At 41.0% G+C, this 25,414-nt stretch overlaps 1 protein-coding gene across 11 annotated transcripts in view; it reads right to left on the bottom strand.

Annotated features, from left to right (window-relative positions):
- BRSK2 (BR serine/threonine kinase 2) overlaps positions 1–25,414 on the bottom strand; it is a 315,571-nt gene that overhangs the window by 52,395 nt on the left and 237,762 nt on the right. For all 11 annotated transcript variants that reach the window (XM_009674422.2, XM_009674423.2, XM_009674414.2 and 8 more), the window contains exons 6-11: positions 20,521–20,554; positions 19,570–19,638; positions 16,541–16,687; positions 8,516–8,547; positions 2,757–2,921; positions 1,916–2,013 (exon numbers count right to left, since the gene is read on the bottom strand). In XM_009674422.2, the coding sequence (XP_009672717.1) occupies positions 1,916–2,013; positions 2,757–2,921; positions 8,516–8,547; positions 16,541–16,687; positions 19,570–19,638; positions 20,521–20,554 (545 nt within the window). The remainder of the gene's footprint in view (positions 1–1,915; positions 2,014–2,756; positions 2,922–8,515; positions 8,548–16,540; positions 16,688–19,569; positions 19,639–20,520; positions 20,555–25,414) is intronic.

The following is a 25,414-nucleotide window of genomic DNA, read 5'->3' as shown; positions in this document are numbered from 1 at the left end:
TTCATTTGGAAGGAAATGAAGGTTCAGCTTCTGATTCTCAGTGAGGCATCTATGTCCTACATAGCTATTTGGCTGAATCTCTTGCTCTCTGGTTTAATAAGAGCCTCCACCCTGCAGAAGTCTTTTGCTCAAGGAGACATTAGTTGACGTTCACATATTTTACTGATAAATGTCTAATTTCTGTGTTCTCAGGAAAAGAAAATGGAACTGGACTGAAGAAGGTGAGGGTGGCCCTCCCCTGGCCCTTTGAGAAAGCTTTATGTAAACCAAAACATGCAAAAGGAAAACCAGAAGAAAGAAGGCTAGTCTAAAGTGGCCAAATCTGAGCTTCCCTTTATTTTAACCAGCACACATCCTTTCCGAGATCTAACGTGCAAAGGAAGAAGAAGAAATAAAGTACATTGGCATGTACTTTCACTTGTGGTGAAACATGTTTTTATCTGGCAAGAGCTCAGGCGTTGCACAGCTTTGAGGAAATTCTTTAAGCAGCTATTACTAAATGTTACCTTTTCTCTGCTCTTCTCTGTTCGTGCAAGGCCATGGCTAATGGCTAGTGATGAGATATTCATCAGAAGCATGACTGCTCTTAATTAAACCTTGCCCCATGTTCCCAGGGATACTGCTGGGAACAGAGGAGGTGGAAACCCCCTGTGGAAAAGGAAATACAACTTACAAACACTCAAAGAATAACGCTTAAAGAGTTCTAAAATGTGCCAGTGCAGCACAATGATATATTCAGAGTAATGTCTCCCTGTTGGGGAACATTTTCACTCCACGCACAAAAAAAACCCAATAGCAGAGCCCAATACTTTAGTTCAACAGATGAAAATTCTTTCTTACGCGGAAGAGAGATATATGATGTATTAGGGCATAGCTGTACTTTCACTTACATGTTGGATATGAAGAATCTAGAGGCACCATGCTTCTTTTCTTAAGACAAAACATTCCTAGAACAAGATGGGAGTGTCCCTGAATTGCAGGACAATCTGATCAAGTCAAAAGCTGATTAGCGAACTGCTAGATGACAAACTGCACCGAGCAGGTGCTTTTGACCACAGGACCTGCAGTTGGCACATTAACCCATCTTCATCAGGATTCCTGCTAAAACATGCTCTCTGCAGCTTCATCTAGGTAAGAGCTAAAAAAATTACCGCGTTGACTATGAACTTCCTACTCCTCCCCCAAACAAGAGATTTCCTTACAAAATCATACGGCCTGGAGCCTGCAACTTGGCTAATGTAATAATCCAACCGAGTAATAACAAACTTACAGTTCAATATACTGCTCCCCTGTAGGCTTAGGAGATTCCAGGCTTTCCAGTGAAATTAAGAACACTTTGTTTCTAGCCTTGAAAGCACTTAAATAATAAGACCTGAAAATCACATTGATAGAAGTGACTTACATTTTGTCAGTTAAACTTCTGTCACTGTGCACAGCAGGAGACTCTTAGATACTTATCTCCTTAGGGAAGCACTTTCCCTTGTGTCTGGAATAGTGTAGTCCTTGGCCACCAGTAGTACTCTGCTATAAAACACTAATGAATAATTCTTCAGGAATAAGGTGCTGCATGCAGATTAGTGAATTCTGCCACTACACTGCCCTGCTTCTAAACCCAATCTGGCTTGCACAGAGCCAGCTTTGGGGTTCACATGATATTTTCTAAGATTTCTGGTTCAAAATCAACTTAGATATTTCTGCACTGTGAGACAGACATGTCCTGGGAAAATTAAACCTTTGAGTTTAACTGAAAAAAGATTCTCACCAATGCTGTATACTGTTTCAGGGGGAAGGTAATAGTGATGCTAGGGATTGGAGATATCAGAAAAACAAAAACAAAAACCCCAAAACCCCAACAGAAGGCACAGAGGAACTAACTGAGATGGGTTCATGATGACAGAGGTCATATCTGTAGTACCTATTTCATTCCTAGGGGGAAGATCCTCATCTTCATGACTGGGATACCTCTCCTTCCGGTCAAGCAGAAGAAAATAAATCATTTTTTCTTGGTTTTCTCTGAAAAAAAAGGAAAACAAAATCTTTAAATTTTAAGAGAAAAAAACAACAACATGCAGACAACCCCTTCTCATCAAAGAAACAGTTATACTTATTCTAGATAAGCCGGAAATGTTCATGTACCTGCCAGCTAGATACATAACCCATACAGCTTTTGAGAGCCTTGCTGTCTCCAACAAGCAGCTGGTGAGAAAATGAAATACAATTCCCACATTACACATCTGGAACAGAGGCACAGGACAGACTAAGTAACATGTCCACAGAACATCTGAACCAAAATGGCAGCTAGATAGGTCTCCTGAGCTGCTGTCAAAGTGCTCTTTCCTCTACTGCCCCTCGTAACACCTCCGGAAACGGACCAGCTCTCAAGTATAAGCTTGGAAAAAAACAAAAAATTTGCCAGCCGAGGCAGATTCAACACAGACAGCAGCAATGACACCTCCCCACTGGGACTGCATGGACCATCTTTTCATGAAGTGATCACGTCTGTCAGCAAAGAACAGAGCACACCATGCCTCCACTGCAGGTCAGGCTGTAAGCCTTCTAATATGGGGTACAAGAAATGCCCAATGACCCCTCGCTTCCTTCCAACAGCTCCCTCACAACTGATCAGCCACAGAGGGAGAAATTGCAACCGGTCCCTCGTGGCAAGAGACATGTTAAAGCAATCACTGCTTTTCCCCAAGTTGCTAAACATTCTGGCCCAGGGACACCCGACATATTAAGACTGAGCAAGTGCTTACTCTTCTGACAACAAGTCCTGTAAGAGTTTATTTCGGTCACGGAAGCAGCCTAACGAGTGCATGCTATCTAACACGTCTGGATCAATATCCTCCAGGGAAGGGAGAGAACGAATCTGCACCTTTCGAGGGATTGGTTGCTCTGGTTCTGGCTCATTCTTACCCCCTCTGCAGAGGAAAGAACATAAGAGAGAGAAAGGGGCAGGGAAAAAAAGAAGAGAAATGTGAGTCACAAATGAACCCTTATTCTGAAACACAGCCTGCAGCAACAGATGGAAATAGCTTGTTACATTCCCACTGAGAGACCAGATCTCGCGACCAGACAGACATTCACTTCAGAAGAAAATGCCGTGAAGGTTGTGAGTGACCAGCACCTTGTGGATTTGGTTCTTTAATGAGAAATATCTCCATTAAGTCAGAAAGGCAGTAGGAACTTCACTTACCAGTGCCCTCATAATTTAAGCAGCTGTTCAGCGTCCTAATGCCAAACATTTATAAAACACTACATGGTTTTAGAGATGCTGTCTCATCAGCAGGCCAGGCCTCAGGCTATCAGGCTGAAAAGTGCAAGCTGAAGGATTTTCTTTCAAAGAACGAACTGTGAACAAACTAACACTATGCTTCACTAATTATAATTGCAACAGGCATTTCAGCAATTTATCACTTGTAAACTTCTAAAACTTCTAAAGTGGTTTAGGAGACCTCAGTGTTGAGGTCTCAGTTGGATACACTTTAACAGATATTTGAGGAAACGAGGTCCCTATTTACACGCCTCAATACGACAATCTCGGCTTCTCTTCAGACAGGCAAATTTGAAAATTCTGGCCTGAGTGTGCTGCCTAAGGTCAGCGCTAGACCTAGGAATATACAATTAGGGCAGAGCACATTACTCTTTTAAAAGTAGTAAACACAAGCTTCCTGCATAATTATCTCATTTCATTCACTAAACTCAGGAAATATTGACTATTCATTGCAATTAAAAGCCCTAGCTATAAAAAAAAGAGTATAAGATTTCAGGATATCTATAACAGACCGAATGATATAAATAGCAAGCACCTCGAATATCCTTTGATTTCATTTAGTTAGGCAGGGAACAACTTATGTAAACTCTGTCCACCCAAAGAGGTGGGTTTGGTGGTGGTGGTGGAATTTTGGCAGGAGAAACTGCCTATCCTGAAACTTCCCTGTCTCTCAGGGGACGCTGTGTGCCCTGTCAAGGTTTTCACAGCCTGTGGGCGAGGACCTCCCTTTCCTTTCTGTGATGTGAATGTATGACTGTGGGGTCCAGGCTCCCGTGGTGGGTGACAGGAATCAGGAACATTTCAGCTGCATCAAATGTCACAGCCTGCTGTTCATGGGCCTCTGTTTGGGTACTAGACTCTTCGTTTTGATGCCAGCAGAAACAAGGTGAGTGCAAATTCCGAACTTATTTGCACAGCTTAATGTGCTCTGGGCTCAGATGTGAGCTGGCCACGTACCTACATTGGAAAGGGAGCTCCAATTCAGATGCACCCTAACTCTTTTTGGGTGGGCTAGAAGGCACCCATAGTAGGATCACACCTATGAGCTCAAGGCCTCAGTCACAACAGCAGCACCAAAAAGACAGCCAACATAGACTATTTCCTCCAAGGTAAGAGGGCAACTCTAAGTCATTGCAGTCATGGCTCTGATGCTGGCACAGGGCAGCTACTGCACCTTGATCACTCAATACCGCTGGGCGGTACTTGCCATTTATTTTTAAGTAATTTGAAATGCAGTTTAAAGATGTCTACTCTGAGATAGTTTGGAGTTTAACTGTGTTTGCGGGACATCACTTGTAGAAAAACTTCCTGGAAATTTTCATTTTATCTTATCTTGAAGTGGTGAAAACGTGCTCATCACTTCCTGGATGAGTGTCATGAGTTCAGTCTGGGGTAAATGATGTGGGTGGAAATCCAGAGGAACTCCAAGACAACGTGGGCCAGATCCCATTTCTTTACACTGGGCACTTGCACACTCCCTGCGCAGTTTTGCTCCCCTTAGGAGGGCTGGCTGCTGACTCCACAGGAGAGAGGCAGAATCTGCCCCTCGGGGTTCGTGAGCAAACTCGCTGAAACACGGGTTCTGGTGTCTCCACAGAGTATCACAGAAGGCTCTGATGTCTTGTGCAATGCCAGCACGGTCCTGACTCTAAGGGCCAGATTCAGACATCCTTGTTCAACTATAGAAACACCTTATTCCTTGAATGCCCTGTCTTTATGATGTAGCTACTCCTAGAGCAAATTATTATTTCAAGTGTGTCAGGACCTAGCTCTCAGCAAGTGATAAGCACTGACTAGATCATAAACTTGCACTATTAAAGCCAAAGATGACCTTGTCATTAAAATAAATTCTTGCAAGATGGACCTTTGGACAGCAGCATGTATTTTTGTTTTTTAATCATCTGAAGTTCAATATTACTAGGTATTGACTTCATAAATCATTTATTGTATTACAAGCAGAAGCAATTTGAAGAGATTAAAAAGAAATTATTGCTTTTGAAAATTCCTAGAAAATTTAGATTTCCTACTAGTCGCCCTAGTCTATAGCAGAATATCAACTGCAAGTTTCTTTTAGATCAGCTTGTGAGCCATTTCTAGAGAGCACAGCTTGCTATCTTTTGTGCACTGAAAAGTGGTTTTCCCTTATGTCCTGCACCTGGTCAACCTCAGGCATAGTCAGGGATTTTCACGCTGCCTCATCAGGTACAAGAAAAATCTGTAAAGAGACGCCTTGTCATTTGGCAATGCATTCACTGCTTCAGGAAATGAAAATCACTGGGTCCGTACTATGATTGGCATGACTACAGTGTCTGCTCCAGCCTCAGCCTGGTAGAAAGTGACAAATTTGTTGAATTTTAGCCCACATAGACATCAAACAATGTTACATGATGAATGCTGCAAATCACGTATATTTTTTTAAAGGCCTGGATGAATGTAATTGCTGCTTTAAAATCTCGCCTCTTCTGTGAGGAAGGATGCATACAATGGACGTGATTCCAGAACAGGGTGGACTTTTACAGTCTCTCCATGAAATCTGCTCATGAATCTCACTGAGATGCACATTTACATTAGCTCAAAGCAAAGTGGAACCAGTGCCGTCATTCTTTTCCTGATTTTGGTAAATTTGTTACCCTCACAATTAGGACAGTAACTCAGTATTAGAGGGTTCTGAATTTATCACAATAGCAGATTCTATTTGCCCTCGTGCCTTAATAAAAATGATGAAAACAACTGGTGTTTATTTGCTGATACACGATAACCTGCACTTGAGGGAGAAATTATCTGGCACAAAATCTAGCACTATTTTGGAAAAAAAAAACTATTTCAATTAAAAAGGCTCAAAAATCATCACTGAATTAATTTGGGTGGGAGAGCAATCGGAACTGGAAGTTGGTGATGAAGGGTTTCTATTTGGTTTCATTTTTTCTTTTTTTAGGATTGTGAATCATGATTTCAACTTTCAAGACCTCTCTCTGTCTGCCTAACCTGCAATTACACCTTTTTCAGTTTTACAGGATCCTGAATATCTATTTAAGAATTGAGTGAGAACACTTATCATGTTCTGAGCACAACTTTCAGGTCAGTAAACTACTTATAACAAAGAATAAAGATTTTATATAGAATAGTAGTGTTACATAAAGAAAAAATGAAAGATGTGAGCAAAACAGCCGCAGCCTACAAACAGTACGCTTGTAACCACTCCTTCTTTGTCATCATCGATATATCCAGGCAAAATGAATGCAAGGAGGCTGGGAAACATTAGCAGATGGAAGTAGTAGAGTTTGGAGGTGGCGGGGTTATTCACAGCCTAAATTTAGCCAAAGGAGGTTATCCTCCTTAGGTCAATCCATGGCCAACAGAGAGGGAATGAGAAAGAAACTCCTTTAGAAAGCTATTTTGAGCAGAAACCTTGTTTTAAGCAATCTGAACTGACTGCTGGAGGAGCCTTTCTCTCTCTCCATTAACTATACTGGGAGCCTAGGGAGATTTGCTTTTGCAAAACTCAAGTTATTTCTTTTGAGAATGCCCTCAGATGCAATTTCCATTAGGGTAAAAATCTGTTTACTATGCCAAACGTCAGAGAGCCAGACCTTCATCTAGAAGTAAATTAAAATGACCTAACACTTACAACTGCAAAGAAAAACATCTTCAAATTTTAAATCTAGAATACAGTCATGAAATAATACCTGCCTAATCGTGCATGTGAGCCTGGAACAACAGTTCTCTGTGAGGTGAAAACTTCCAGGCAAAACTCTTGAGGAGGGTTAGAAGAATAATATAAGTGATCAGTGCGATTTAATTTTATTTCCTATTGTACTTCTGATTAAAGCACAGGGAAAATAAAGTTGCCTGATTTAAGTCCATGAAGAAACAAAGGGGATCACCTGGCCAGTCCAATGCAAACAGCATTTACTTTTGAATTTCAAGTGAGACATTATAGCAGGGTCATTTCAGAGATTACAATTAAAATTTTACCCTCTCAATTTCTCTTACATTTATCCACGAGAGTTAAAAAAAAAAAAAAAAGAGAGAGAGAGAGAGAGAAAAGACCTTCAGCAAAAGTATCTCCTCCCTTGTACAACACTCAAGTCCTTCTTTGGTTTTAAAAAGTGCCATATCAACTGGTAACCACGGAGAATGGAAAAAGCCACAGGCAGAGTACAACCACCACTTCAGGCAAACTAAGAACAAAACATGTTATTCTACTAAACTGTTGAATGCCCTCAGGTCCCATTTAAGTCAGATGAATCCAGCAAGTGGACAGTACCGTACGATAGAATTAGAGAAAACAAAACAAAAGTTTTTTTTTCCTGGTGACAGGCTTAAATATCAGGCCAGATCATCCTCAAAAGCTTCCCAAGAGCAATGATAGGAGGATTATGAAGGTAGGACTTTCCTTATCACACACTTAGGGAGCTTGTAGGTATGCTGACTCCCAGAAGCATGTATCAAAGCATTACTTCCCTGTTTAATACCTGTGAAGTATTCTCCTTAATTTGATTGGGTTATCATCAGTATAAAGCCAAAAAGCTATTTATTTAGGTTTCTCGATACAGTATTAGGACTACACAAAGTGAAAGGTCACTTCTAAAAGCCATCAATCTTCCTTACATCCAAACCACTGGACGGGCACAGACTTTTCTCATAGACCTCTTGTTTCACTGCCAAGACGTCTGCCTTTAATCAAGTCACAGAACTACTCTCACATCAACAGCTTACAAGGTTAGAAGCAGCCTCCTGGCCTGCTGTGAAGCAGCAGGAGTAGGCATTATGAGACGGAAAGTCTTTTGTTCACAGGTGCTCACTTATCAATATAATCATTTTTGTTTGTATTTTAGAGAAAAGCCAAGATGCTGAGAAGGACCAAACAAAAGCCTTCTTGTCAAGAAGGTTTTCAAGAGATTCTCTGTAGCCCTTGGATAGCAAAATAAATATGGCTGTTATTTTCTTGCAGGTATCTTTTCAACACAGTAAATTGCTGGACTGAATGTCTCATTTCAAACAATTGCTACTCACATGTTTCTGTATATGAAAGTTCCTGGCTTGAATTTACAAACATGCTATTATTTTAGGGTAAAAAATCACTGCTAGATGCCTTCCTCTCCTCTGTGCCTTTCTCCACCCGTGTAAAAGCTGCTTTCTAATTCCAATCTCTCTCTTCAGAGATCACTAGAATATCAGCTCCCGTAACCGAACCAATACTGAACACATGCAAAAGTTAATCAAAAAAGTGTTACTTACATATACCATATGTGTTTCTGAATATGTTCTAGCTACAAAGAAAAAGAAAACAAGGAATTAGTGCTGTAGAAAAGAAGTAGTAACACCATAAGACATCTTTCTTCAAGGCTTGCCTCTAGTTATTGTTAAGTCCACCATTTTCCAGAGCTGGATCCGTACAAATGACAGGAGTTTCCTTCTGCACAAAGGGTATGCTCCTCTACACCCACCCCACTGTAAAGGAGATGATAACTCTGGACATAAGCAACAGGTCAGGAGCAAATCCCAGGAAAACGCTGAAGTAGAAGGCCTCACAGGCAAGAGCGTCGGCAAATTAAGTTTTTCCCTTCCTACGCCCTTCCCTCTACAGTCTGAAACTAACAAAATTCTCCTTTCAGTATGTGCTTAATGACTGATTTCTTACACCAAAAGTCCATTTCTGGTTTTGCCTCGGAGAGAGAGAGAGAAGATAAAGAAACAAATACAACAGGTTCAAATGGATAATGTGAATGAACAACAACAAAAAAAAGTATGTGTGATATGATGCTCCGCCAGGATCCATTTCTGATTGGTGTCACATTTGCCATTAGCATGTAAAGACCAAGTGGAATAAGGTTCCACGACAAGGTAACACCATTTATTTTTCCAGCAGTCGACCACCAGCCTGCAAACTCCTTTTGCTTCCTCCTTTTCTGATTCCGGCATGAGCATTTCACCGTGAAGGACTGGTCAAAATTTGATAGTGGCCTTGTCTACCTAGGGAAGGCAGATGCCAGGAAATGTTACACGATGGCCACATTTTCTGCAAGCACAGGGGAATAAAAAATGCACTTTTTTCCTAAGAAAAGCCCTAAGCAGCAGAGAGAACAAACCTTAGAGCAAAATCTTTCTAATCCCACCTATCTAAAGTTTCATCATAGTAGAAAAGTACTGTTCATAGGTGCCAAGGGATTGCTTATTAGGAAGACAATATTATTCCTATTCCCCGTTTTAAAGAACCTTTGCGCGTGCAGAGCAATATGCAGATTCACTGCGCACAGCTTTGGGTCTGTGCAATGGGTGAGTGAGAGGCAGGGCAGAGGCGGAAGGAAACTCAAGTGCTACCAGCTATAGATGAAATCAGAGCCCTGTTAAACTGGTCAGCAAGAACAGAGACAGCTGTCCTGCTCTTATTACTTTCTACTGCAATTCCAGAATAATGAGAACCAGGGAGCAAGAAAAAAAAAAGAGGAATGGACAAACAAAATCTCAGTGATAGAAAGTAGGTGTTTAACATAGAGAACAAGGAATTCTGTGTTATATAACAACAGCTCCTTGCCTGGGAAACCCGGAAAAGCTCAGGCTGACTCTATATGAGATCATTTGTTAAGCGAGAAAGGGGTTTTCCTGAAATCAGAGAAACAAGGGAATGCAACTTAGGAAAGCATGACAGAAGGCTGGAGGGATAAGTATGAGAGATAAACAGCCTCCTTCAAAATCAACATCGCAATCAGAGGTACAGTTGCTGCTTATACCTCCAGCTGTCATCTAATTAGCCCATGTGCTAGAAGCAGCACACCTCTCCAGCATGTGCATCCAAGGTCCCGGGCAGAGCGGCATACCTTTCAGCAAAGCCCACACCACTGAGGTTCACTGCTCTCTGTACTGGAGCTAGCGAGATTACAGCTAGTTTGGGTGTGCTTACACATAAAGCACTGAAACACCTTTCCTTGCAAACCAAGCAGTCCATCCTCCTGCTGCTGTCACTCGATAGAGTCCCTTTCCTCCTCTGCGTGGCAGGAGCTGTGGTCATGACCACATAAAGGTGAGGTGTAGGTCTCCTGATGCCTTGTGCTTTCCATTCATGGCAACTCTGGTGTTTGGACTTGAAAAGACCCCAGTGCCACATCTGTTTGTTTTACAACTACTCATCTTCTTGTTGTGGAAAGCTCATTCCTTGGTGTTGCAGTATATGATACAGACCTCAGGACTGTGGGCCTCAGCATTTCCACAGGGCCTCCTGCCCATCAAAACTCCCCTTGGTCAACCAGTCCCTTCAGCCCTGCACTATTAAGAGGCGAGTGGAGTACTGGTGACACACTGCCATCTCCCCTCAGAAGCTTAACACATAAAGGTGTTAAGGTACGTGTTATGTGTGCTTCCCTAACAGCCTGGAGGTGCAGTCCTCCTGGCCAGGGGCTATGCAAGGTGATGTACAAATACAGAACATAAGGAGACACTATTTTGACACTGGACAGGATTTTAACACAGCTAGTCATCAGGTCCACACTACTGTCAGGACCCACTAAGGAGGGTACTTCCTTTGCTTGGTGAAACCATCCTATGAGATGCATATCTACTCTTTATTTCATATACACCATATGGCAAGTTAGAGACATTAATGATTTCAGACAGAACGCAGATGATACAGCTAAGCAACGTCCAAGACTCTTTCATGCTTGCTTCTTCTGCTGCATTTTCTGTCTCTGTGGGTTGCACTCTTCTTTTATGCCTGCGATATGCAGAAATGCCATGATGAAGCACACAACAGCACTTCATTCTCTGATTCAGAGAGGGAGAAGAAAGGAGAGTCATCAGTTCATGTCCTAGTCACAGACCTTTGGGCTCCTTCAGGGATGTCAAGCAGAAATCCCTTCTGATCATCCCTGCCAACCAATCTCCTTCAAGCTAAAGACCCCACAGCATTTTTCTGAAAGAGAAGCACCGTAGCACTTTGATATACATACAGAGATGTGTGCAAATTCTCACATGAGAACGCAAAGGCTGCTGTTTACCTACATATTTGTAGTTCCATCCCCGTCATCATCATTGCTGTGAAGTACTCTGGGACACCCTAGATATGAAAACTACTCTACAAAACCAATTTCTATTCTGAATCTGAATCAATTTCTATTATGATTCAAATGTAATTGCATTCAAATGTTATTACAAGTGTGCTTGCTGCTGCCAACATCTTCACTGCTTTCTTTAAAGGTAATTAATTAATGCTTTGTTGCTTTTCACCTGCATTAAAGCGACAGGAGGGTTATGGGAGGGCAACTGGTTTTGACAAGCAGAAGTCTTTACACTTTTTACTATGTGATGCAGGGGAGGGAGATCCACAGTGGGAGCTAATCTCACTCCTCCTGCCTTCATTTAAACACAATGTTTACATGCATTTAAGTGATGAAGGCATTTAACAGCCCTTCCCAGAGGGTTCTTGCTGTTTGCACATGAGTTTGCCAAATTTAATGCCATTTTATGGGAGCTGTAAAAATGCTGCTTCCTAATATCTCTAGGCACCTCAGGCAATTGTCTCATGATGCCATCTCTAAAACAACAAAACATGCTCAGATCCATTGTACATGCACAGTCAGAGGAGAGGTTTCTGCAAGCTAAAATGCTGTAGTGCAAGGAGAGGGGGAATTCCTTTAACGCAGTTTTATATAAAAGTGCTTCCAATACATATTAACTTTGTATCCTGACACAGCATTTAGGATACCCACTCACAGATGAGACCCCGTTGTGCTAAAGAGCTGCACAACCTCATCAGAAAAAGAGGTCTCCTCCCCCCAAGGAGCTTACGTCTGAATTCTAAGACAGGGAACAACAGATGGAGATAGATAGGCAGATGGAAAATAAGACAGTGCTGTCTACATCCTGAGCACTGATCTCAGCAGACTGGTTGCCAAGCTAAAAAGTTCTGCCCTGAAGAAAAACTTTCTCAAAATCTGGGGATGTGAATCTGGGCTTGTGCTCATCTCAGATTCCAGACATCCCTTTCCAGAAAGTGAACAGTCTCAAACCCATCTTTGCACTAAATGGTCCCACACCTTAGATACATCTTCTTCCATGAGAAGATCCTCTTCCCTGAGCTTTAAACCTACTGCACAACGTCAAGATACAGGCTTTTCATGGCCAAAGAATTCAAGCTGACAGTGCAAACAGCACTGGTGGAATCATCATCACTGCCAGGATTAGCAGTTGTACTACAGTAGTCTCTAAGGACCTTGACAAAGGCAAAGTACCATTGCGTTAGGTGCACACCGTAAGAAAAGGTCCGTATCAGCCAAGAGTTTACAGCCTACATACATCTACCGGACATTTACTTCCACTGAGATAATCCAAATGATGTGCTAGGTATCTTACCATAAGATTATCTAGAAAAATGAAGAAGGATGCAGGATGAATTTTCCCGTTAATTTTTTTTAAACATCCTTTAGATGCTGCAGTCCAAACAATAAAGAAAACATCATCATTAGCATACATTAGACCACAGGCAAGACAGCAGAGAGGAGATGCTGAAAAACCGGGGTGGTTTAAGCTGGATAGTTCTCAGGGATAGGTATTACAGACTAGCCTCTGTGTGGACACCCAACAAAGATGACAAGTTGTTTTATTCTGGAATAAAATGTCAACACTGGAAACAGTAACAGCTTTATAATAATAGCTTATTCTGTAATACCTGCCCTGATCAAACTTGCTCTACAGATAAGGTGTTGATAAAGCTCTCCCAGCATTAACAGGAAAGTGGACCAAAAGCTCCACAGTCTTTTGTCTTTGTGTTTCTGCAGAAGGAAATAGCAACCGAGAATGAAATGGATTTCCCTACAGTAACCGTAATTCTCCTCTGAAGAGATGCTGAATCACTGGAACCCTCCATCGAAAAAAGCATTTGCTCTCAGAAGAGCGCAAAACTTAAAGGAACCTCACCCTGCTGTACTGCAGGTAGTAAGAGCACTTATTCTCTTCCACAAACCTAGCAAACTTTGTCTTCAAACTGGTTCACCTGTCCCTCTCAACACCACTCCTCCTAGAAAGGTGTCCTAGAACCTGACCGATATAGCTAAAATAATACTAATTTCTAGCCTACTTTTATGTAAGGCCATTTGACATTCATTTGTTTTGTGCCAGCATCATCTTTAGCTTAAATAAGCCCTCTTTCCCTGATAATTACCTTTAATGCTTACGCAAACAACCAGTATGTCTTTTCTGAGACACCGTTTCAGTGGACTAAGTTGAGCTCTTTTAGACTGTGCTATTCATACAGGCTCTCCAATCTTCCAGTTACCTTAGCAGTCAGTCTTTGCACCAGTACCAGTTTGATTTAATGTTTCCTAAACACGGGTGGTCAGAAACACATACAACATGACCAGCAGCTAGGATCTCCTTTTGCATGGTGTCTACTGCATGGAAAACATAGATTCTTTTACTTAAAGTATGTTTAGCTAAATGGGCCCAGTAAAGAAGAGCAGTCAAGCATGACCCACTAAACATACTTCAGGCTACACAGTATCTGGAGAGCCTGAACAATATTCCATTAAGACATAATGAAGTCCTCTTTCCATAAATGAAACACACACAAGAAAAGGTAACGCTAATTTCCTAAGGCAGGAAAGGGCCAACAGCAATAATTCTGAATACCCTCCTCTCCATTAATCCTCTCAAGTTATAACACTGAAGCCGAATGATGACAGTGAAATGTGAATGCTAGCTCTGTTTTTGTTGATCATTTTAACAGATGGACTCGGGAAGGTGTGGGTGTGCTGTGAAATGGCAATTACTGCAGGGAGGGAAATGCAGTTGGATGAAAAAGAGAAAAGATACAAACCAAAAAAAGGAACAAAGCAGAGAGGGGAAGGAAAAAATATTTCTAGTGACCTTAAACTTCACTATATTTTCCTGTTGAATTCACCAATAAGATATTGAACAAACGATCAGTAATGGTAACAGGTACAACTGTACATATAGTACCCAAGCCACAATTTTCCTTAGATCTTTGCATAAATATCAAATTGTTCAAGTGAGCTATTTGCCAGGAATAGAGGCTTCCATATAGACCCATATTTACACCTTTTTCACAGGAGGCAGCCGAAACAGAATTCAGATAGCTCAAAACGAACTATATTCTCCCTGCTCCTGTGCATTAAATAAAGCGATCCCTCTGCCTGGTAATCTAAGCTAACAGAATAGAAAGGGAAGTGTGATAGCAGCAGGAAGCAGAAGCAGCAAATTGAGAGACCCTAAAATAATGAAAATAAGATTGCAACTAAAAACAAAGAGCTATTCCTTTTTCTTCCCACCTTTCAGCTCTTGAATACATCTCATTTCAAATTCTTATTCACAATTCACTGGTTACTGTTTGCCAATAACTATCCCATCTGTTTTCTTTTTCCCTATGGAAATAAGAGTTTCTTTTTGATCAAGAAAAGGGGCAGGTCACTATGTGATCTTAATTTATCTTAACCTTTTTTCTGCTTGTGTATTTTCTCTGCCGTATTACGAAATTCAAAACATCCAGGCACTCCTAGGAAATTCAAGTGCTAGCCTTGCGCTATAGCAAAACTCAAGCCTTGACATTTTAAAGAAGATATTAAGTCTGATGTTTCGTTCACTGGCATTCTAAAACCACTGGCAGCGGGATCCTTGAGAGAAAAATATGAACACTTCAACCACTCTGCACTGTGGTGGATTTCTTAAGACGAGTTGCAGTCTATAACCTCAGAGGCACAATGTGCCATAATCTTCTGTCTACTCACTGCCTGCTCACTGCGGCCCCTACTCCTGTTGCCCTTATCGCCTTGTTCTTTTGAATCTGTGAGGCAGCAAAAACAAGTTATACTTACCTTACGGAAAGGAAATTGAGGTAGAGTCATAAAAAAAGCTGTTTCATGTCTCAGCATGCAGCCTTAACTTCTGCAGGATTTTTTGAAAATATCCTTACGAAAATGACTGAAAAAATATTGTTTTTCTTTCTTTAAAAAAGGGCCTTTTTTCTGTGCCTAACATTTTTGTCAGAATTTTTTTCACTCGATACTCATGTACTGCAATATGATGTCTATCAGGTTTGAATAGTTAAGGATACTAGTAATAACACGAAGAACTTTTCACCTAAGACACCAAACAGAGCATGACCTGGTTTCATAATGAATGAAATAAAAACGCAGCTGCAGCTGTCAGGCAACATTGTAAAGAGAGTTGTGAAGGGAGTTTCAGTTTACTTCTTAGCATACAGGTGTCTGCATCCCAAAAGCACTGTCACAGCTGGTGTAGACTGATGCTGTTGTTCGCAATCTCGGCAGAGAGGCCAAGCACTGATCTGAGAGTTTATTTATAAATATTTTAGCAGGCTGAAGAACCAGGAGGAGTTTTAAATTTACATTTCTTTATACATACTCCCACTCAGAATCTGTGAGCTTAGTAAATCTGTATAAAATCATCACCAGAGCCTGACAAAAGGATTTACAAGGGCAATGTACCCATAAAGGCAGAAGCCTCCACTGACAAGCAGGCAATCTTGCTTTCCAAAATGATTTTAATTGCTAATTTTTTTTAATTTCTCCAAACATTAACGCAGTGTTAATGAAGGAAACAATCACTACACAGTGCTCACCCTTGCAGGGCCTCTGCTGTAATGATGGGCTGTATCCTAGATGCAAAGTTTCAGTGCTGACTGCCAGGAGCTCAACACTGTGGGCCTACCCATACTCAGGACCGCAGGACGCAACACGAACTAGAAGGTTAGAGGACACCTGCTCTGAAGGCTGCCGGAGGATAATGCAGAACATATGCAGGACAGAATACAATGCAGGCTGAGTGGCATCAAGTGAGAAGCCACAGTTTTAGTCAGAAATGTAAGAAAAGCTTAGCCCTTTAAAAAGCAAAGCTTCAAGGAACAGTCCGAGCAGTTCTGACCTTCAAACAGTTATATCATGTCCCTGACAAGCTGGTATATTAGCCAGGAGAACCACACTACTCGGGTGGACTCCAAAATGCGCAAATGTCAGCTGCGCTGTGATGACATGGTGAGGGAGTTACTCTAAACGTCCACCATTTCCTTACGAAGGTGAATTATGAAGTTAGAGAAACAAAAGTAATATGCCCTCATCCTTCACAAGAAAAGGCAACTAGCTTCTTCCTAAAGACTTCTTCAACTCCCTTCATTCTTTGTTAGGAGGAAATGCACAGGAATGGCAGTAAATCAGCAAGTTATCTCAGTTAACCACAACTACAACGAGATGACAAATGAAGTCTTTATCCCATGATTTGCAGCAAATGCCTTCTTACCGTGAGACGTTTCGAGGCATCCACTTCAATCATCCCCCGCAAGAGGTTCTGACAATCTGGGGGGATAAAATGTGGCATGTGGAACACTCCACGTTTCACCTTCTCCAACAGTTGCCGCAAGTTGTCGTCATCGAATGGCAGGGCTCCCTGCAGGGATGTGACAGAATTGTGGATAGGAGGGATGAGAGAAAGAGAGTTGGAGAGGGTAAAAGGAGAAAAGTCAGGATAAAGATAATAAGGGATAGGAAAAAAGAGAAAATTAGTTCATATTGAATTATTATAAAAAGTGAAACACACTTTTTATCCATTGAAAACAAATAATTTCTTAGTGCTGCTATATTTTCTCCAATATAGGGGCGAAAACTGAGGACAGTTTTTTCTATTAAACCTTTAATTAGAAAATGAATACCGGTAGAAAACATAATACAAAATATGAAATTGCCTTTCCAGGCAAATTCACCAAAGATGCATGGATTCACTTAAATTCAGCTCAAGCTTTTGATCAGTTGGTGTTGCTCCTGGGCATACTTTCACCGCAGCAATGTTTATCATCTCCTTACTTCTAATCTTCCTGAGACACATTTATTGCAAACGCTGAAAAGGAGGTGAACAGCATTTGAGAGACTTTCACTAAAGAACACCCTCTTTCTCTTGAGGCAATGGAGTGACATAGCTGAAAGAAACCCTAACCAACATCGACCTTTGGAAGCAGCAGATATTCTACCTGTTTAATCTATTCCATCCAATTCCCATGATGCAGCCAGGTCATCAGTTCCTACTGCTTCCCTATGGTAGCTCGCTTATAAGAATGCCTTGAGTTTTTTCAGCTGAAATCTACATTTTGAATAGATCATCAGCTTGCCACAAAGAGCAGCAAAAGATCTATCCTTGCTGCAAGGACAAAAAGAAGAAAAGAAAGAAAAGAAATCTTTAGGATAACGCCACTGACTGAAGCTGATTTCCTTTTATAGCAAGCCTGTGTCTTCCTGGATATTCTGTCTCACTTCCCTCTTGCACTGCATAATTCTAGTTGGTGCTGAGCTTCCTTGATTTCCAGGAAGGTTTGTGGGAAGTTGCAAGCTGTCAGCTGCTGTGATAATGAAGTTTCCACTTGTCAATGCTGGCATCGCTCTTACTACAGTGAGTACTGCACCTGTATAATCAATCCTGGGTCTACATCGATTACTGAGACCAACGGCTCCATTTGCAGAAGCCTGAGAAAGCCCACCTGGTGGTAACTGCTCTTGGGCACTATTTCCTTTTGTTTGTTCATTCAGGCGGTCTCAAAGAGTGAGCCTCCCCATATTCTGTAACCAATCTCTCGAGTTATCTCAAGTTTCTCTTAACTGTTCCAGACTTAAAGGAAAATCAATTCTGATAGTTCAGTACTTGGGCTAATGCAATTTAATCCATGATGAAGTCAGCAAGGCTGCTTGGTGGCATTTCCTGAAGGTAACAACCACAGTTCTTTTATTACTACCACCTGCTATTACAGCTTGGGACTTTTCATAGGATCTGTCCCGACAAAATTAACTAGAGATGTCTGCTCTGTCAGTAACAGACTTATTTCAACCGCTTTGTAGGCTCATGTATATTTGTAGGAACAGATGAAGATGTTTCCCAGCAACAGAGGGACACCAAATCTTGACAGGAAAAGGAAAAGCTCCCTCCTACAAATCCTAACCATCTTGCCACCTTCTTTCTTCTTTTCCTAAAACTGGAGAAGCTGTATTAAGAGCCCATTATATAGTTCTATTTCATCACCCATGAAAATATGTGCTCAGGAGCAAGAGATGACCAGTTGATATTTTGTGAGATAATTAAAAGTCCTCCCTTGCAAAATTGGTTAAGGTGATTTAAAGCATCATACTGAGTTTATTTCAAGATATTTTGGTTTTGGCCATTTTTTAAATTATCAGCATAAATCTTGAAAAAAGACTCCATGATAATTTTCAAGTGTTTTAAGCAAAAATAATGAGCAGAATCTAACTCCTGCAAAAGGTTTACAGTTTCAGTGAATAAGTACTTTTGTCAAAATCAAAAGTTTAAGTGAAGAATTAGTAACTAGGTTTATTAATACATGTACAATGAGATCTAAATTTGAGTTCAAGCTTGTTATGTTGTAACTGTGGATGATCATCTGAACTATTTTAGATATAAAAAAAATTAACAGGTATATTAAATCTATCCTCATACACACTATTAAATCTGCCTATGGTAATATATTCCTTGCTTATGTGATAATCTATATTTTCCTATTTTATGGACGTATTCCTATATTATTCCTATACGATGGAATATGGACTTTCATAACAAATGCCAAGCCCATCTGCTTTCATACAGACATCCGATTGTTGTATGTTTGGGAATTTTACATCCCTCCTGTAAATCAGAATAAATTCTACAGAGAATAAACTTTGATTGAATCAAGGATAAGTTCTGAGATACTACATTTGGAATACTAAGGAAAGTATTGCTAAGCCAGATGGAAACTAATTTAAACTTTATATTTTTGGCTCAATTTTATATTCTCAAGTATGCTAAATTAAAATGTAGCTCAATACTTGCATGAAACAAAATTGTTGAACTTAATTCTTCTCTTGATAAAATATTACATTTAATGTATGCATATACCTACTGAAACATATATTTACATACTGTGAAAGACTGACATTCCTTGTATCGTGTACTTGTAACCCTGCACATCCTTTTGGGCCAAAAAACTTCAATGTGCTTTGAATGGGGTTCTTTAAAGTGCTGCAATATCACAACACAGCAAAAAAGGGAGGCAAGTCTTTGACACTTGTCTATGCTCTGCTGTGCAGGGCAGAAGCATTTCAAAGAAGCAGTGAAATATTTTTCAAGCTTTTCCTTTGGGATTCATGTAGAAATAAGAAGAAAGGATGCAACTGAGAAAACAGAGGAACTAAAAAAACCCAACTATGCATGATGTCAATAGAATCACTATTAAATACAGCAGCATTTTTGGATTTCTCTTTTTAAAGGCTATAGCAAGGAAGATGACTCACCACTAGCAATGCAAATAAAATGACTCCGCAGCTCCAGACGTCTGCTTTCCTTCCATCATATTTTTCTCCCTGCGCAACAATGACACAGAAGTTCAAAAGAGCGCTCACTAGTAAATGAATTCATTATCCTTGAAGAACCAGAGAGAGGGGAATGGGAAACCCTGTATTTCAATTCATCCACCTGCTTCCCAAGGAGATCTTCCCAACTAGGAGGCCACGACACAGCCCATTAATTGAAGTTTTATTAACAGTTTTATCTGGGTTCTGCAAGAACAGGGTCAGAAGTGGGGAGCAGGGCAGGAATGGTCTATGATGTGAAAATGATTAGGACTGGTGCTTAAACAGAGTGCAAGGTGCATCAAGAAGCTGTTTTTCTCCTCATTGGTTCTGCAGGGAGCTTGTCAGCAGTCATGTTATTTGCGAACTTGCAGTACTGTCCTGAGAGTCTCTTCTGTACTCTTCCAGTTCACCTTTATATTAATGCGATGTTTCAAAAGGGAGGCATCCCGGCCCCTGGAACCCCCTGGATACTCAGTGTAAGAGGACAAAGGGGGAGTAGAGGGAAAGGATAGTTTGTATTGCTTAACAGAAATCCGCAACATCACTGATAGCCAACCCTTATTCTTCTGTGGAAATGACAGATATAACAGCAAAGGGAAAGTGTAGGAGACTGCAGTCCTTGGAAAGATCAAGTTAAATCAGGCTACTGTAGTTCTGGCTGATCACATGGCACGTAGGGTATTCCCGAGAATAACATAGGAACAGTTTCCCTTGTACTGTTGATGTGGCTTGATTGAAGGCCAAGCCAAACAAGCAAAATCACAGTTAAATTCATTATGTCCTTTCCAAAGCTGTCTGCCTTGCACAGGTTTCGTGTACAGAGGATCTAGCTGCCTACATGCAATAAGTGACATATTTTTAACAGGTACGCTCAGATTTTAACCAACTTACCCGAATTACTTCAGGGCAGGCATAATGTGGTGATCTGAAAAAAAAACACATGAAATGAGAGTGTGAGAGCCTGGTATTTATGGATTATCCAAATTTCCATTTTGATGATGACTGGCTCACTTCTACAGAATGTAAGTGGGAAAAAACAGCACTTTCTTCCTTACCTTAATGAAAACACACTTCTAAGACAAACTCGGAAAGTGGCTGGCTTCAAGAACCAGCATAATTCAAAATTCTATGACAGTACTGTGAATTTTTTAAAAGCTAGAAAGGAAGGGAAGATGATTATATAGAATTCCAGGCCTACTAACTCTAATCCCGTACTAAAAGGAAGGCATACACTGGATAGCCTTTCAGAGAAGAAAAAAAAAAAAAAAAACGTTTTCAGACCAAGCACACACATCTAAACCACGTCTTGTATCTTTGTATCTCTCCTGCTAAGATTACTCTCAGTTACTCCAGTGGTCATAAAAGCTGTCAATGCATGACTTCCACCTACGAGTTTTTTTTTTTCCCTTAAAAAACAAAACAAAACCAAACAGAAAGGACGGACAGCAGCACTAATACTTACTGAGTTAATATATTCTTTTCACATCCTTCCACCCATATATCTCTGGCTTGATTCCTAGCTGAGAACAGTTAATTACTTCAACTTGCCAGGTAATCATTTTAATCCCTAAAGATTATAACCATGGCTATTTATTTTATAGCCTTCATTAAAGGCAGCTTGACAAAGTAAAAGGGATGCAAACTCTCTGAGGCCCACGTGCAAATCTCACTATCGTTTATACTGACACCTCCCAGCAGTCACTGAGCCTGTACTCATTTGAGCATTTGCTTCTGGCAACAAACCTAAATGTAGTTGGACAACACCAGTTTCACAACGCAATGAGTAAAACAGGAGCACAGTGAGGTTATCTCTGTGCTACAATGCTACATTAACGCCCAGTGAGATTTTCGTGCACACTACACTTATCGCAAAAGAGCATCCCATGCGCATGGAACGTCCTGCTTTGGTATCACAGCTCTGGGCTGACTTTCTTAATAAACTCAAGATATGCTTGGGACTGCAGCCACCTTGAAAGCAAAGCTTAAGCAAGGAGAGATAAATGTAATTGAATCCACAACTGAGATCTCACAAATTTTAGGAAAGATGGAACTTTGGAAGTTTACTACAATACTTAATGAAACCTTCTCTTTATGAGGTTATCATATGTATTCTAACCAGGCCTCTTTGTTCAGTAGTCACCCAAATACCTTAATTTAGACCAGATTTTATAAAACTAGATTAGCGAATCAAAACAGATAATGAAAACCAGGCTCTTCTCTCAGAGAACTAGACAGAGTTGGTCCCAGGATGCTCCGGGAGACTGGAAAGAATGGACTTGTGCCTAATGGATAGGAGAGACTATCTGGGCTCTCTTGGCAGCTCTGTCACGGGCAGCCACAGGAACTTCAAAAAGGTTACTTAAGATAAATCTTTTAAAAGTTGCATCTGGCCCCAGTTTCAAAAAGGAGATCAGACTCTCACCATCAGTCTGCTCTGCTGACTAAAACAGGAGCAATACTACTACTGCTTTCTCTCTCACAATCTCACAAAAGTTTTGTAAGATTGAATTCACTGGGACTTGTACGATGTTTTGACATTTTAGGACAAAAACTTCTGCAGGAATGAAGAGCACAATGACAATAATAATAATGAAATAAAGCTAAAGTAGTCAGTAATGGTACTATTATTGCTTCTTGACTAAGCACTGGGTTATTTTGAGGACTTGCAGCACATCACTGACTACTGCTGGAGAGAAAGTGAGGTCACTGAGTGAGCTACTGAATGGCTCCCTTACTTATGTTATGTACTTGTTCACATCGCACAAATTTTCAATTTGGAAAAAATTTGTGATAAAGAGAGTATAGGAACAGACTACATCAGATCATGGACGTTTGCTCAACTTAGTCACCTCAGAATAGAAAGATTAGTTCTAACGTGTTCTGTATGGCTGAGTCACATTAGGTTTATTGGAAAACATATCAGGAGGTAACAAAGAAGCGAAGCCACAATCTAGGTAACTGTTGAGCTCCTCTCACTAACAGTGTCGAAGTTTCTCAGTCTTGGACGCGTTTTAGCTTCTGTCAGGTACAATGCTACCACTGCCTTTTTTACAGATGATGAACCGAGACACACGGTACATAAATGGCTGCTACAGATGGTATCTGTTACTGAGCTGGAAACTTAAACCAGACTTCTCAAATCCTGCACGGTACTCTCTATAGTTCAGCCTCCTTCAGCACAATGTTGTTTGGGTGCACATGCCATTTGCGGTGCACTGGAAGAGTCAATATCTCAATTTACAGATTGCTCCTGACTTTTTGTTTGCATACCATGACTCTACCTGAGACAGATTCCAGAACTCTTAAGGATACTGAGGAATACAATCACTTTGATAGCTTCCTATAGTAATACTCTTTGAAAGAAGAATAATGAAAGCGCCGTGAAGACCCCAGGAAAAGTACATAACTTTTCATGTGTCCCACCAGCAAATGCCCTTAAAGCGTTATGCTTCCCTGATGTCTGCTGGAGTGCAACAGAATCTGCTTGGTTTCTTACATGGCATCACTGAAACTCTGCGAAAACCCAGGAGAATGGCCAGACAAACGCTGAAATAAATCCTTCAAACTCTCATACAATCATATAACTTGTCATATAACATATCCCCTTCTATCATGTAAAAAATACAGAACAAACAAACAACAAAACAAAAAATGGCAAAGAAGTTCTAGGGAACCACAGAAGAAACTGGCCACACTTTCATTCAAAGCTAAGCCAGCTAAGTAAATAGTGAAGTAAAGTGTCTGGTGGGCCTGGGATATATTTTTGGGTAGGCTGCATGGATAAAGCTTGGAGAGAACAGGTTGGACTAATTCAATCATTCAACAGCTGCACTGCAACTGCCCAAAGAGCACAGGTTTCTGGCATAGCCATTCTGAATTTTTGCCAGCACACAGCAGCTAGGTATCTGCAGCATTATCTTGGCTAACAGCTCTAAATGGGATCCTCCAGCCAGCCAGAATCCATAGAAAACTCATTTCCATGCTGCCAATCACATGGCAACTTCAACTGCTTTAAAGAGAAAACTGAAATTTAATCAAAAATCTGTTTATCTTTCTTTAGAGTCATGAATATTTCTTTGGTTCTTATCACTAATTATTCAATATATGTGTGTCAAAGCGACATTCCCTGCCTCTTCCCCTAGGCCATCGCCTCATCTTTCAGCTACATCGCTGTGCAGCAAAAGCCACAATCTGCCCTTGATAACAAATAAGTATATCACTCAGCAAGATCAAGAAGCAGTTGCTGCCCGCAGGTGCTGCTGCAAAGAAGTGCCAATGTTGGCAGTGTTTATTTGAAGGATGATGCTGATTTTCCCAAGCTAGTCTGCCTGGAACAGGAAGGGCTCTCTGAATGGTCATGCCACAGCTATGGCTCTTGGACACGGTCACCTAAGGACTTTTGGGGTCCTTATCAAAGCATATATGTGGGATCTCAACCACAGCAAATAAGCCAAAGTTGCAGTGGTGAAATCCAGGACAATCTTTAACAGATAAGTCATTCACTCAGAGAGAAATGCATATATCCTTGATATAACTACCCCGAATTTCAGCATTACAAACCTAAAAAATTAGAAAAGTAGCTACTGTGCACATCAAGATCCTGTGCAGCTACAGTAGGTCTGAGACAACCACTGTCATATCTGCAGTGCAGATGTGATGCGTCTGTCACTTCTGCAAGCAATTCAGATCTACCAGACTCATTGCATAGGTAACAAGAGACCTGCACTGTGCACACAAAAATCAATTGACCACGTAGGATTTATCAGTGAATACCTGGTAGCTGCTTTTCCAGAGAAGCAGCTGGTTTATCAGGAAGCAAAGGGAAAGTTGAGTTCTTACGATCCCTCTACATCATGTGGCAAGCCAGGTATTAAACTGGATTTCTGACAGCACTCACACTGCCTGACAGGTTCCCAGGTCCCATTAAAGATGGGTGCCCATGTCAGGGTCCTTTGGTCCCATCCCTTAAGACGGTACTATTTGGGGAAGAAGGAATAGCTCTTTGAGTGCTATTTTTTAGGCCTTGCAGCTGGAGGCAGTGTTTCTGTAGAGAAGGAAGAAGAGGTCTCTTTCTGCCTATTTTTCTTGTGCATGAAGTTGTCTTGATAAAGGAGGCAGTACAGGTGCACTGAAGTCCTCTTGTGCCTAGCTGATGTTTTTGCTGCTGCTTAGACGCTAGAGTTCCTTACCGCCCCCCACCAATAACCACTATCTCCAAGCTGACTTTCAGAGACCAAAGCTAGCCACCAGTGCAAAAGGCTCCCTCTGCTTTTCCCTCCATGCTGGGTAGCAAAGGGCTGAGATGAAGGGGAAAACTAGAGGAGTAGCAAAATAGATGAAGGGAGCTCTTCAGGAGAAGGACACACATAAGAGCGTGCTGAGTGGAGGAAGCGACAGGCAGAGATCACACAGGGAAGGAACGCAAGGAAAGACTGAGGAAACAGGTTCCAGTAGCAGCTGGTAGTTCAGGCTACAGTTAAGGTAGCAGTGGTAGGTAAGGCTGTAGTTAAGGTAGTGGCTGTAGTTAAGGCTCAGTGCTATTTTGCAATTTAAGCTTTAACTCTGTCACTTAGCTTTATATGAGAAAGTGTCAGTGAGACACTTTATATGAGACTCAGTGTCTAGCCCTCAGCCATTTTACAGCTGTGTATTTCTCAAGCACAAACAGTCTCTGAGAATTTGCAAATCAGTTCATTAATTAGTTTATGAGTTCAAATCATTTAAGACTTGGATCCTTTAAAAAAATTTAATTTATAAAAATGAAAGAAACCCCTATGTTAAAAGG

The sequence above is a fragment of the Struthio camelus genome, chromosome 5 (genome assembly GCF_040807025.1).
Source record: "Struthio camelus isolate bStrCam1 chromosome 5, bStrCam1.hap1, whole genome shotgun sequence".
Lineage (NCBI taxonomy): Eukaryota > Metazoa > Chordata > Aves > Struthioniformes > Struthionidae > Struthio > Struthio camelus.
The sequence above is the reverse complement of the archived record's forward strand: the minus strand, read 5'-3'. Positions and strand labels throughout refer to the sequence as shown.